We start from the raw sequence: 13269 nt of genomic DNA, 5'->3' as shown, positions 1-13269 counted from the left end.
TTATTGCACATCCCCGAACCCCTCTTCTCTAGCCAAAGCCATTGGTTGCTCTCTGCTTTCATGCTTCTCTCACAGGAATGCCTTACCCACATTCATCACCTAGGTCTTTTCTCACTGAGCTCTCCTGTTTCTCCATACTGCTTCTGATTCCGTATGTCTGTCGCTTCTCTTCCTCAGTCTTCTCATGAATCCTACTCTGTGACTCCTTCTTATTCTTTCTGTCCCTTGCCTTACAGATGGAGTAAGTTCTAAAACAGAAACCATGACCATGAAGGTATAGAATTTTACCACAGTTAAGCTATTCTAAAACTATTAGCAAGGGGATTCGTCCTGTGAGAAACAACAGACGAGTTACTAATCCCACCTCAGTCAATTAGCAGGTGCTCTTCAGCACAGAACTTCACACTTTTCTTTTCTAAGAAGCTTTGTTTAATAGCTTTTACTACCCAGGTGACTCCAGGACAGTTTTACCCTACCACAGGCTGATTTTCTTTGCTTTCCTGGCATTAGTACAGTCTAGTCCTAGGCATCATCTCAAAGGTTGGACCAGATGCTCCTGAAGGTCCCCTCCAACCAGATATATTCGGTGATCCTGTGATCATCTCAAGTGCCCTCAGAGGAGGTGATCTCAGCAACTATTTACCCTGGAAGTAGCTTTTCCTTTCTTCCTTTCTTATGTGCAGAAAGTCCCAAAAAGAAGCAATCCTAAAAACAGAAGTTTTGTTGATCCAGTTTATTTCCTGGGCTGTGTGTTCCAGATTATTTGTATGGAAAAGGACACTATGGCAGTCAAGACCAGAAGATACCAGGGTGCTACAGGTTAAAGACAAAGCCCAAAGGCAACTAGAGACTCAACATACTGTTCTTTTTCTGAGACCAAGACAAAAAGCAGTTAACATGAAAGAAGTTAAGACCCAGAGGCTTCAGACAAGAAATATCAAGTGGCACTTCTCTAATAAATCTTGTAAGTAGGTTGAGACCTAATGGAAATGACAAGTAAGCCCAGACAGAAGGTGAAATGGAATGGACAATGACAGCACAAAACATCAAGAGTGCTTCCAGAGTCCTCCTAATCAATTTCTGTGACTTGAGAGATCGCAGGAGGATGGAAGAACCCACTCTTAGGAAGGGAAGGGAAAGGGATGACTGTGAAATAGAACTTGGAATTCTCTAAACAGAATTTTGCCCTCTAAGATCAGACAGGGAGTAAGCTTCCAGGGGAGCACTTCCTCTATTGTACTTTCTGTTACTCACACTGAGTAAGAAAAACTTTGTGATTGGGATTTGGATTTTCTAATTCCACTGGGGACTGAAAAAAAGTGCAAGGGGATAATCTTCTATCCACAAAACTACCACAAAAGAGCCTAGTCAAGCCCTGTAGTGAGATAGGCAGTAGAGTTAGAAGTTCTATTTTGTGGCACAGGAGGAGCAATTCTAAACAGGAATTGCAGTAAAGATGAAATAAGGAAATGGAACCAAATTTTGGCTAGAAAATAATCCTGCATAATGCCTGCAGTAATCTTGCCTTACTCTCCTGACACAGCAGCCTGCAAAGATTTAATGTTGGGTGAAAAAGCAACCAGCTCAAAGAAGCTGTCTGTAATTCTCCACCACAGAGATTAGCCTGAAACTGCCTGCTACAGTGACTGCCACTTCTGCTAAGCAAGCTCTAATCCAATTACTGTAACACAGCCTCTCTCTGGCCACATCACTGTGCTTACAAGACTAAAAACAGAAAGTTCTGAGATTCACTGGAACTATCTCAGAGCTTCTCCTCTTTTATTAATACTGCTGAGATAGAGACTTGGGCACATCACCTTCTAACTCAAAATATCAACTGAACATGAACAAGTAGGGCACAGATAACATGGGACAAACCAAAATGTTCTCCTAATGGGAGGCAGCTTTTTTTTTTGGTGGAAGTCAATAATACCAAGGGAAAACACCAACCTTCTGCATTTCTGGATGTATTAGTTTGCATTGCTTTGCAGGTAAGTTAGGCCACAGAAAGGTCACACCAACTCTTAAGAACGTGCCCTCATGGGCTTCAGTTTTAAAACCATCCATGCCCTGCACTCAGCATTCAGAGGCCAGCACAGGCTCCCAGCACCAACCTGATCTAATTACACCTACTTTGAGCACAGGACTGGGACTAGATGACCTCAGAGGTTCCCTCCAACCTAAATTACCCTATGATTCTGTACGTCAGCCTGTTTCTCCAGCTGTAGCAGGGAGATGTACTTGCTCTCAGCCAGGATAAATCAGCACTGATTACCTCCTCCAGGAAAAGCCAGGAGTTGCACAGACAGTTTTATTGAGGTACTACAGATCTGAAGCCCTAAGATGAGTTTGCTATGTGTGACAAGCTCCATATTAAAAGCATGTACTTATAAAGTGCTGTACTGATAGACTGTAGGCTGAATGTTGTACCAGAAATGGATCAGTTACTTAGTCACAGTTATTTGCAGAATTTAGTCTCTCTGCCCCTCCACCAAGGTACTACTTTTCTTTAAGTAGTAAAAGTAGAGTATCAGTTCACCAGCATCTTAAAACATCCAAATAGCACTTTCACTCCTCCTTCTCACGAAACAGAAAGACTCAAATCACATTATGGGTACAAAAGAGATGTTCAGTTTTGCCTGCTACTGTAGCCATAGCTACAGTGATCAAAATCCACTGTGATCTGTGAACTCTGGATAAAGCAAAAGGCATAGAATAGAATAGAATAGAATAGAATAGAATAGAATAGAATAGACCAGGTTGGAAGAGACCTTTGAGATCATCATGTCCAACCTATTATCCAACACTACCCAATCAACTAAACCATGCAACCAAGCATCCTGTCAAGCCTCGCCCTGAACACCCCCAGCGACGGCGAACCCACCACCTCCTCAGGCAGCCCATTCCAATGGGCAATCACTCTTTCTGTGTAAAACTTCCTCCTAACCTCCAGCCTAAACCTCCCCTGACGCAGCCTGAGACTGTGCCCTCTTGTTCTGGTACTGGTTGCCTGGGAGAAGAGACCAACCTCCGCCTCACTAAAATGAAGCAATAAAGCCAAACCTGTCTTTACCCACTCAGGGAGCATGGCAGTACCAACAAACTTTCCACAGTGTACATGATACTGACCATCACAGAAAGCTTGATGCCAGCACGTAGGTAGGAAGTGCCTTCTCTAGACATCTGAAGGACAAAGAAGGCAAGGAAATCATATCCCCAATCTCAGAGAACTCCTTTAATTCCTAGTCTCGTTCCTTTAATTCCAACACTCAAAACTAAAGTGCTGTTTTGTCCTCCCCTCCCAAAGTGAGGCAGGCAACCTTACCTCAATGGTGTAAGCCTGGTTGTGTTTGATTAGCTCCCCACCATGCAACGTCCTGCTAACAGCACAGTCAGCAGTGGCAGCTGCTCCCCTTCGGCTGCTGCAGGCAGGTGTTTCATCGCCTCGAGATCGATCGGCATCGAGCCCATCTTGGATTGATTCCTCATCTTTGATGCCTGCTGCTTTCTTCTTCTTTTTCTGCTTCTTGGATCCATTCGGACCATCGGTCTGTGCCTTCCTCTGCCTGAACTGGGCAAGCTGTAGAGAAGACAGAATCTTGTTAAAGGTGAGTTTTCCTCTTTATTACTAATGACATCCCTCTATAGAGGCTCCCCAGTTGGTCTGCATAAAGCTTCAAACTAACCACTACTGAGAACAACTTGCTGCATACCCAAGCCATCCAGGTTATTCTTTCCACAGATTATTACACAGCTTATTCTTTGGCTTGAAAAACATTCTCCACTGTAAACCAACAAGCTATGAATTAATTCCTTTTTCGGCTTCACACTGCAGTTACTGCAGTACAGTTTCCTTTAAAAACATTCTTCAGTGTAAACCAACCATCTATTAATTCATTCTCTTTTTTATTTCTCTGCTTTTAAAACATTCTTCAATGTAAACCAACAATCCATTAATTAATTCCTTTTTGACTTCACACTGCCAAGTTACAGCTCCACTGACTGACACCTAGAAATCAAAGCGTTCAAAGGTAAAGGTGCAAACGTTATCATAAAGGATAAATGCCAGGGGATACCCTCTGGTCTCATTCAATTTTACAGCAATAAAGAAAACTCGAAATTCATCTGCAGGCATTGCCTTTTAATTCTTAAAACAAAAGCAGACAAAAGCAAACCATCCTTCCACAGCACCACAGTAGATTTTAGACAAAGTTTACGTCAGAACTCAAAAAGCAGCCCAAGTTACTGGAAACATCATAGAGAAACAGCAAAACATAAGAAGGGAAGAGTCTAAAAATCAAAGAGTGAGCAAACTCAAGAGCAGCTACCTTGTAGCAAAACATGCTGCTGAACAAAAAGTCACAGGTGAGGCAGGCACAGAGTTGAAAAACCAATTAAGGTGTAAGCTATTCAAATGCTGCACGGCACTGCCTTTTGAAGAGCTTAGCACTTTTAATCACTTTATAGTGGTTTACAAAAGAAAATCCATTTAAAATACTGTTTTCTTAACAAGAAGAAATTCCTGGTTCAAATCAAACCAAGCACAGCAGGTTTTACCCATTAAAACTCACAACTAAAACAGGTCCCACCAACAAAATCTGGAATCCAAAAAGCATTATTTTCCCACTGGAGAGCCCAATATTGATTAAAGTGCTGCAACTTTAGAGATGTAGCTCCAGTGTAAATATGAAGCCTGCAGATAAAGACCATAAAGCTCTCAATCCTTTTGGTATCACTTAATACCCAAATCTCACATGGTGTTTATAAACCTGCTGCAGTTCTAAGGACAGGCTCCAGAAAAGCTGCAATATTTGCTCAAGATATTCACCAGTCGAGAAAGCCAGGCTTCCATCCCACTTCTTCAGCACCCCAATCCAGCAGGATACATGGAGCCCCTCTCTCAGTCCCTGCTGGGTTACGGTGTGAGCTGTCACTTGAAGCACCCTCTGGTCCTCATCTGGCCCCGAGACAGCCCAGGAGCCCCTGCCTGAAGCAACGCAGCACTGACAGATCACTTCTGACTTCTGCCTGGTTTATGCCTATTGCTATCACCCCGTGGGTTCCTTCAGCCTCCTCTCCATCCTTAGGACAACTGACAGGTTGGCATATGGCTCCTGCTCTAAAGGAGGACCTGAAGATTTGCTGAGCCAAATATATTCACCTATGTATTTAATACTCCCTTCCTGCCTGTATTTAAGACTTTCTTCCTCACTACTGCATCCCTAATTAGCTCCACTTCCTTATTATATTTTAGAATAGAATAGAATAGAATAGAATAGAATAGAATAGAATAGAATAGAATAGAATAGAATAGACCAGACCAGACCAGACCAGGTTGGAAAGACCTTTGAGATCATCAAGTCCAACCTATCACCCAACACCATCTAAGCAACTAAACCATGGCACCAAGTGCCTCATCCAGTGTCTTCTTCAACACTTCAATGATGGTGACTCCACCGCCTCCCTGGGCAGCCCATTCCAATGGCAAACCACTCTTTTGCACTTTATTATTAAATAGGAAATACTAATTATTTCACCAACAATCTACTAAAGCTTACCACCTCCACACTACGTGAAAAGAAAGGATGGTCAGGATGATCTTCTCCTGACTTCCAAGTTTGAGAGAAAAAAGTGAAAGCACAGATTTAGAGCACTGGCAGCCCTGCCAGGTGAGCAAAGGCTGAGAAAGCTGGGGTTGTTTTTGCTCAGCCTTGAGAAGGGAAAGCTTAGGGGGGATCTTTTTACCATAGAATCATAGAATCAATAAGGTTGGAAAAGACCTCAAAGATCATCAAGTCCAACCTGTCACTCAACACCTCATGACTACTAAACCATGGCACCAAGTGCCATGTCCAATCCCCACTTGAACACCTCCAGGGATGGTGACTCCACCACCTCCCTGGGCAGCACATTCCAACAGCTAACAACTCTCTCTGTGAAGAACTTTCTCCTCACCTCCAGCCTAAACTTCCCCTGGTGCAGCTTGAGACTGTGTCCTCTTGTTCTGGTGCTGATTGCCTGGGAGAAGAGACCAGCTCTCTCCTGGCTACAACCTCCCTTCTGGTAGTTGTAGACAGCAATGGACCAGTACATAAAAGGAGGCTACCAAGAAGATGGAGACTCCCTTTTACAAGAGTCCCAAGGTGAAGACAAGGGTCAGTGGGGACAAGTTACTGCTGGGGGGATTCCCATTAGACTCCAGAAGGTTTTTCCCCATGAGAACAGTTGGACATTGGAATCATCTCCCAAGGGAAGGAGTGGATGCCCCTGCATTGGACAGTTTGAAGACTCAGCCTGGCAGGGTGCTGGGCGAGCTCATTCCAACTGCACCGTCACCTAGAAAGGTTGGGCCAGATGAGCCTTGGGATCACTTCTAACCTGGCACTTCTGTGATTTATCTTCTTGGAAAGGGGATGGATAAAGTTTCCAGTTGTCTCCTTGTGACATTACCAGATTCTTCTAATACTGTACATTTCTCTTGATCAAAGAGCCTTCAAGTTACCCAAAAGACAAGCAGAATTCATCCAGATGCCACAGTGACACAGGCAGCCCAACTTCAAGTGTGAGATTTTGCTTGGTTTACCTATTTGTAAATAATGGAAGGCCATGGGGTGCCACTGCTCAGGAATTCTCATCCCCAACTTGACTGAAGCCCTCTGCAATGGCAAGTTAAGTTGGCTTTTTCACAGCAGCTTCACAGTTGCTTTATTTGTCTGCAGAACCATCCCTGTGGCTCAAGCACAAGTGAATTATTGCATGTCTCTCCTCAAGCATTTGGCCTGCTCCAGCTGAGGCACCCTGGCCTGCCAGATTCCTCTCCTTTCACAAAGAAGCTGTTGACTTCTTCAGAATGAACAGACCCAACTCTACCACAGCAGTTACAAACATTTCTTCTACAGCTAAACACATGTGCAGACTGAGCTGGTGGACTTTCTGCATTACACAAGTCCTCAGATGACCATTTCTGTAGGAGCATTTAATAATTTGGGAATACCACCACTATTAGGGATGGATGCAGGCACAAAACATGCACTTCTTACTCCACACATTCCTGTACACACATATGTGGGTATCAGCCTCTTCTTCTCCCTAGGAACAAGCAATAGGATGAGAGGGAATGGCTTCAGGTTGCCCCAGGGAAGGTTTAGGTTTGACACAAGAAGAAATCTCTTGACCATAAGGGTCCTCAAAGCCTGGCACAGGGAGAGGGAGGAGGAAGGTGTTTTTAAGACTCACAGATTGCATTGGGTTGGAAGGGACCCTCCAAGGTCATCTTGTCCCAATGCCCCTGCAGTCAGCAGGGACACCTCCAACTAGAGCAGGCTGCCCCAGGCCACATTAAGTCTCATCTTGAATGTCTCCAGGCACGGGGCCTCAACCACATCCCTGGGAACTTGTTCCTACTCTGATCTGATTGCTAATAAACTAACTTTTCTCCCCAAGTCTGTTTTCCCCATGAGGGCACTGGGGGTGGGGTGACCTCCCCCTGCTCTTGTCTTGTTACATTTTCTCTCCCTGTCCAGCTAAGGACCTTGATGGGACCCTGGAATCCAGCCAAGGTCAATCCACCACATCTGTCTTCCAGGCATATCAGCTTGACAACGCCAAAACTAAATTTGTGGAGAACTCAATGATGTTTCTGTCAGTTCTGAATCTGAAGTGTCAAAGAATTCAGGGTCAAGTCTGGGTTGAGTTACAAAAGTTGCAAGTGAGAGCCAAAGATGTACATACAAAGTTCCTGATGGAGAAGGAAGGACACAAAGCCCGCAGCTCCGAGCGGGCGCTCTGCACGGATCCCCTAGTGAGTGGTGATGCAGAGCTGAGAACAGTCAGCCACAACTCAGGCCAGCAAGCCTCTCACCATCCACTTACCTGCCAGCACACTGCCTCCAGCTTTTCACATCGTGCTGGCAAGACCTTGAGTCCTGCATGCAGTATTGAGCCCTACTGAAAATTTCATCAGCCTTTGCCTGCAGGAGCAGCTGCTTTTGATCCTCATCCCTGACTCTCAACCTTTGCATCTCAAATAACTAAACTACCTCCCAGCTCTTAGGGTTTTTTTGAGCCCTGCTTCTCGGCAAAACAGAAATCCTCTTGGCAACAGACATGGCTACTTTATGGCAATTAAAATTAAAAGAGAGTCCACGATTACTGTCTGTGGTGGGTTGAAAACTGGAACTGCTGTAACTACAACAGCAGCATTAATTATTTATCCAGCTCTCTCCAGCACAGTCTGACCCTTGGCAACAGCACCGGCAGTCTCCATTGCTGGGGTGCACTGTCCATCAGGGACAGTGGTCAAAGGTGGTCTGTCTGAACTATTCCTAGAGCAGAAGGCCAGGTTAAATAAATCTGGATTCAACAGAATCATAGAATCACAGAATGGTTTGGGTTGGAAGGGACCCAGCGAGATGGTAGAGTCACTGTCCCTGGAGGTGTTCAAGAGGGGACTGGATGTGGCACTTGGTGCCATGGTTTAGTAGTCATGAGGTCTTGGGTGACAGGTTGGACTTGATGATCTTTGAGGTCTTTTCCAACCTTCCTGATTCTATTATTCTATGATTAAAGATCATAGAATCCTAGAATGGCTTCAGTTGGAAGGGATCCTCAAGATCATCCAGTTCCAACTCCCTGCCCCACCTCCTACTAGACCAGGCTGCTCAAGGACCTGTCCATCCTGACTTTCAACACTTCCAGGCTCCACAAGTTCTCTGGGCAACCTGTCCTGGTGTTCCACCACCCTGATGGCTGGAAAAGCCCTCTAAGATCGTCAAGTCCAACTATCAACCCAACACCACCATGCCCACTAACCACGTCCCGAAGTGCCATATCTACATGTGTTTTCAGCACTCCCAGGGACAGTGATGCCACCACTTCCCTGGGCAGCCTGTAGAAGCTCTTCCTAATGGCTAATCCAAATCTAGCTTCTGCCAGTCTGCTTTTCCCAAATAACATGAGCAAGACCTTAGAACCTCTCCTTTTAAGAGACTTAAGTGGCTCACGAGGATTAGAGGGTGCCAGCAAGAATATGACCATTTCCAAAGCAGAAATGCCACTGTCTCTTCCTAAATACAAACCCCAGACTCCTTTGGTTTCAGCCATTCCTTTGCAGTACTCCAAAGAAAACCCTCAAGATCACCTGGATTTGCAGCTACAGGTGAAGGATCATAGAGGACAGCTCAGGACAGTGAGAAAAACTGCACACAGGGCAAGTGTCCTCATCCTTTATCTTTCCAGCAGTCTGTATCAAGTCAGAGAGTGATGCTGACAGTGCTAATAAGCAGGGGCACTGAACTTGAATGAACCCCTCCAGATGGCACTGTGAGCTGGAAAGCCTCAGAATTAGCCTGGTTCTGATCCGGTCTGCTCTTCCCTGTCCCTGGAACTTAAATAGGAACAGACCTAGGAACAGTTAAGTTCATTACAGCTGGGTTATTTTCTGGACAAGGAATGGAAGTGCATGAAAATGCTCTCAAGCCAGGTTACAGTGACAGACACAAACACAAGCAGCAGACTGCAATGCTGGACTGCTTCAGGAAAAGCCAACTACCCCCAAAACTGCCCAACTAGTCTCTTAGCAAACCTACTTCTACAGACATGAATGGTGTGACTTAGGACCAGAGGAAATGGCCTCAAGCTGCACCAGAGGAGGTTTTGGTTGGAGATGAGAAGAAACTTCTTGAAACTTCTTGACTGAAAGGGTTCTCACAGCCTGGCACAGGCTGCCCAGGGAGGTGGCTGAAGCCTGATTCCTGGAGGTGTTTCCAAGATGCAGAGATGTGGTGCTGAGGGCCATGGTATAGCCCTCAGAGTTAGACAATGGTTGGACTGGATGATCTTTAACATCTCTTTCAAGCAAAACAATTCTACAGTCCTATTGACTCCCAGAAATAGCAATAAAAGCTATGAATTCCCATTCTAGACAAGCATGTTCAGGACTCAGTTGTACTTGGATCTCGAAGGTCTTTTCCAACCCAAATGTTTCTATATATTGCTCCTATTTACTTTTTAACTTCATCCTTCTCATACTGAATGCCTGTATCTGCTTCTGCTGACATCAAGGGTGACTGAAAGCATCTGACCCACATTGGCCTCGCATTTCCCTCAAGTGAAGAGGAAATAAGTGGGCAGGGCCAGGCTGTCAGCAACAATACTGAGAGGGCAACAGAAAGCTCGTTTCATGCTGCTCTGAGAAAAAGAAGAGGTCACTCATGCTTGAAGCCTGAGACATTAGAAAGTCTTTGTCCCATGAAGGCTGAGGTAGCTGAGGTAACACAGAGCCTCTTTTACTGTGTGTTAGGGGGAGATCACCAGTGGGGGGCTGTCTCAAAGGCCCATCCTTTGCTTCTGCCCAAAGTTTCAAAGGCTCGGTAAAAATGAGAAGGCAACAGAGTTCAGCACTGACAACAACATACCCTTCTGCCACCAGATTTATCTGTAACACCAGCTGGCTGCTGAAGCTCTCCTCAGCCAGGCTGAAAACCACCCAAAGGCACAAGGTCAGTCTTCAATGTCCTACAACCTTCCGAAACCACCTTTAGAAGGGAGGTGGAGAAGGAGGAGGAGTTACCACAATGGTAACAAGTGGATTAATAAAGATGTTTCAGAAAATCTTTCAGCTCCCAGCAAAGGAAAATGTTTCTCCTGCTCCTCCCTTCACTCTCCTAAAACCCAGGAAACTCCAAGCCAGAGCTAAAACTTGACCGAACAAATGTTAACAAAGGGAACATGACAACATTTCATGAGAGGGAGGGAAGGGTTCGTACTTCATTTGCTGAACTGCTGGTTTGTAACGAGTCAAATGATTTTCTTCACCAACTTTTTGAACCAGAACGCTTGCCTGCTTTGCCAAGCCGTTCTCACGTGCTGTGGAAGTGTTTGGAAAGTTTGCACCCAGCAGATGGGTTTCAATCCTAACATGAAGAGCCAGATCTTAGGGCTGAAGGCATCGGGGGCTTTCCATACAGTTACAGTACTTTGGGAAGCTGTTACCTCACAGCCCTTGACAACCTTCTGGCACTAACCAACCCTTCCTGCTGCCATGACCTTCAACAGTCAGAAAAATCAGTTCCTTGGCTAGAACACTGCCAAGATTTTCTACATGCCACCAGGTTTATGTGTGCACACAAAACCACTCTATTTCAGCAATCTTCTAATTCAACAGAATCCAATGAAGGCTCCAGGCAGAGTGGCTGGAAAGCTGTCCAGCAGAGAAAGACCTGAAGGTGTTGGTCAACAGCCGGCAGAAGATGAGCCAGGGTGTGCCCAGGTGGCTGAGCCAGGGTGTGCCCAGGTGGCCGAGCCAGCCACACATATCATAGAATGCCAACCTGGAAGGGTCCCCAAGTATCATCTGCTCCAACCTTTCCAGTGCAGTTGAAGCAAGCTGGCCCAGCACCCTGTCCAGCTGAGTCTTCAAACTCTCCCATGCAGGGGCATCCACTGCTTCCTTTGGGAGATGATTCCAATGTCCAACTGTGCTCATGGGGAAATATGTCCTTTTGAACTCCACTGGGAATCTCCCCAGCAGTGCCTTGTCCCCATCAACCCTTGTCTTCTCCACATGTACAATACACACAAAACCAGTATTACATCACCACTGATAGTGTGGCAGGCACTGGGGAAGTCCTAGATGGGACTCAGCAGCAGGCAGGAATCAGATTCAGGAGCTGGATTCTGGAATTGGATTCAGAAACTCATAGATTGGCATTGAAGGCAGAATGGACAGAGTCCTCCTCAGACACAGGCCTTTGCAGAGGCTTGACCTTGGTGATCCCTCAGCTTCATCCTGAATATAATGCCATAGGATGGAATCCCTTGTTGGTCAGCTCCTCCCCACAGGTGCAGCCTGTTACTCTGCATCCCCAAAGTGGCACACAAGGTGTAGCAGTGCTTTTGGTCTGTACCCTAACCCTTGGTGCTAACTTCATCAGCATTCTCTCTGCTAGCAGCAGCAAACAGGCCCTGAGATGCAGAAAGAGCAGAGCATGAGGTAAGAAGTCCAATCACTGAGTCTACTCAGACTAGAATATAGAATCCTAGAATGGCTTGGGTTGGAAGGGACCCTCAAGATCACCCAGTGCCAAGGCCCTCCCACTAGCCCAGATTGCTCAAGGCCTCATCCAACCTGGCTTTGAACACCTCCAGGGAGGGGGCATCCACAGCCTCCCTGGGCAACCTGTTCCAATGTCTTCCCACCCTCACTATCAAGAATTTCTTCCTCATCTCCAGTCTCAACCTCCCCTCTTCCAGTTCAAAGACATTGCCCCTTGTCCTGTCACTCCCAGCCCTTGTCAAAAGTCCCTCCCCAGCTCTCCTGTAGCCCCTGGTACTGGAATGCTGCTCTAAGGTCTCCCCATAGTCTTTTCCAAGCCAAACTCTCCCAGCCTGTCCCCATAGTGGAGGGGTTCCAGCCCTCTGATCATCTTTGTGGCTTCCTCTAGACCTGCTCTACCTATGTCCTTCTTGTGTTGGGGGCACCAGAGCTGGATGCATTGCTCCAGGCGGGGGTCTCAGCAGAGTGGAGGGGCACAATCCCCTCCCTGTCCAGTTGGTCAACAACCACACACCTCAGGAAAGAGAAATAAAGAAGTAAAGGATGTTCACAGGTAAGAAGCTTTGGATGGGCTTCAGGAGAAAACTTGGTTTACAGCACAGTAGCAGCTAAGTGGACAAGTAGAGGTATGAATTCATTCAGCTACTCAGACTTGGATTTCTAGGAGCGGCAGAGTCAGCAAACATGTGACAGTATGTCTGTTGCCTTTTGTATCATGAAAAAAACCCCTACTAACAATCTGAGTGTTGCTCAGGTAGCTCCTTTACTTCAGTTCTGTAGGCAACTGGTTTAGCACCTGCTCCTCACCAAGCTCAGAGTCCTGTCAGCTATCCAGTGTGAAGTCAACAGCTGAAGGCTCAGTGAATGAATGCCTGGGAGTTCTTTCAGGATAACAATTTATTTTCAGAAAACAACTGCAATACAGTGAAGCATCATCAGGTCCATTCCACTATATCTAGGGCTTTAAAAAACAAAAAGTCAAAACAAGAACATTCCACAATAGGAACAATCTAAAAAGTAATTAAACCACAACATCAAATATTACAAGTACCCAAAAAGCTAAGAAGTCTGGCTTGTCCAAGTCATCTTCTTCCTCAAAGAAAATCACCTTAGGAAAACATTGCTATAATCACAGACACAAAAAAAGAGGAGTCTCCTTTCCCTGAGCCCCAAAGAAGGCAAAATTCCAATCTGAACTTCTCTAACAACTGATG

At 45.7% G+C, this 13269-nt stretch overlaps 1 protein-coding gene across 1 annotated transcript in view; it reads right to left on the bottom strand.

The window, feature by feature from the left end:
* The window catches only part of AKAP9 (A-kinase anchoring protein 9), a 106766-nt gene that overhangs the window by 84960 nt on the left and 8537 nt on the right, over positions 1-13269 (bottom strand). Inside the window, exon 2 of the mRNA XM_054160930.1 lies at positions 3326-3580. Within this exon, the coding sequence (XP_054016905.1) occupies positions 3326-3580 (255 nt within the window). The remainder of the gene's footprint in view (positions 1-3325; positions 3581-13269) is intronic.

This window comes from Dryobates pubescens, chromosome 4 (genome assembly GCF_014839835.1).
Source record: "Dryobates pubescens isolate bDryPub1 chromosome 4, bDryPub1.pri, whole genome shotgun sequence".
Taxonomy (NCBI): Eukaryota; Metazoa; Chordata; class Aves; order Piciformes; family Picidae; genus Dryobates; species Dryobates pubescens.
The sequence above is the reverse complement of the archived record's forward strand: the minus strand, read 5'-3'. Positions and strand labels throughout refer to the sequence as shown.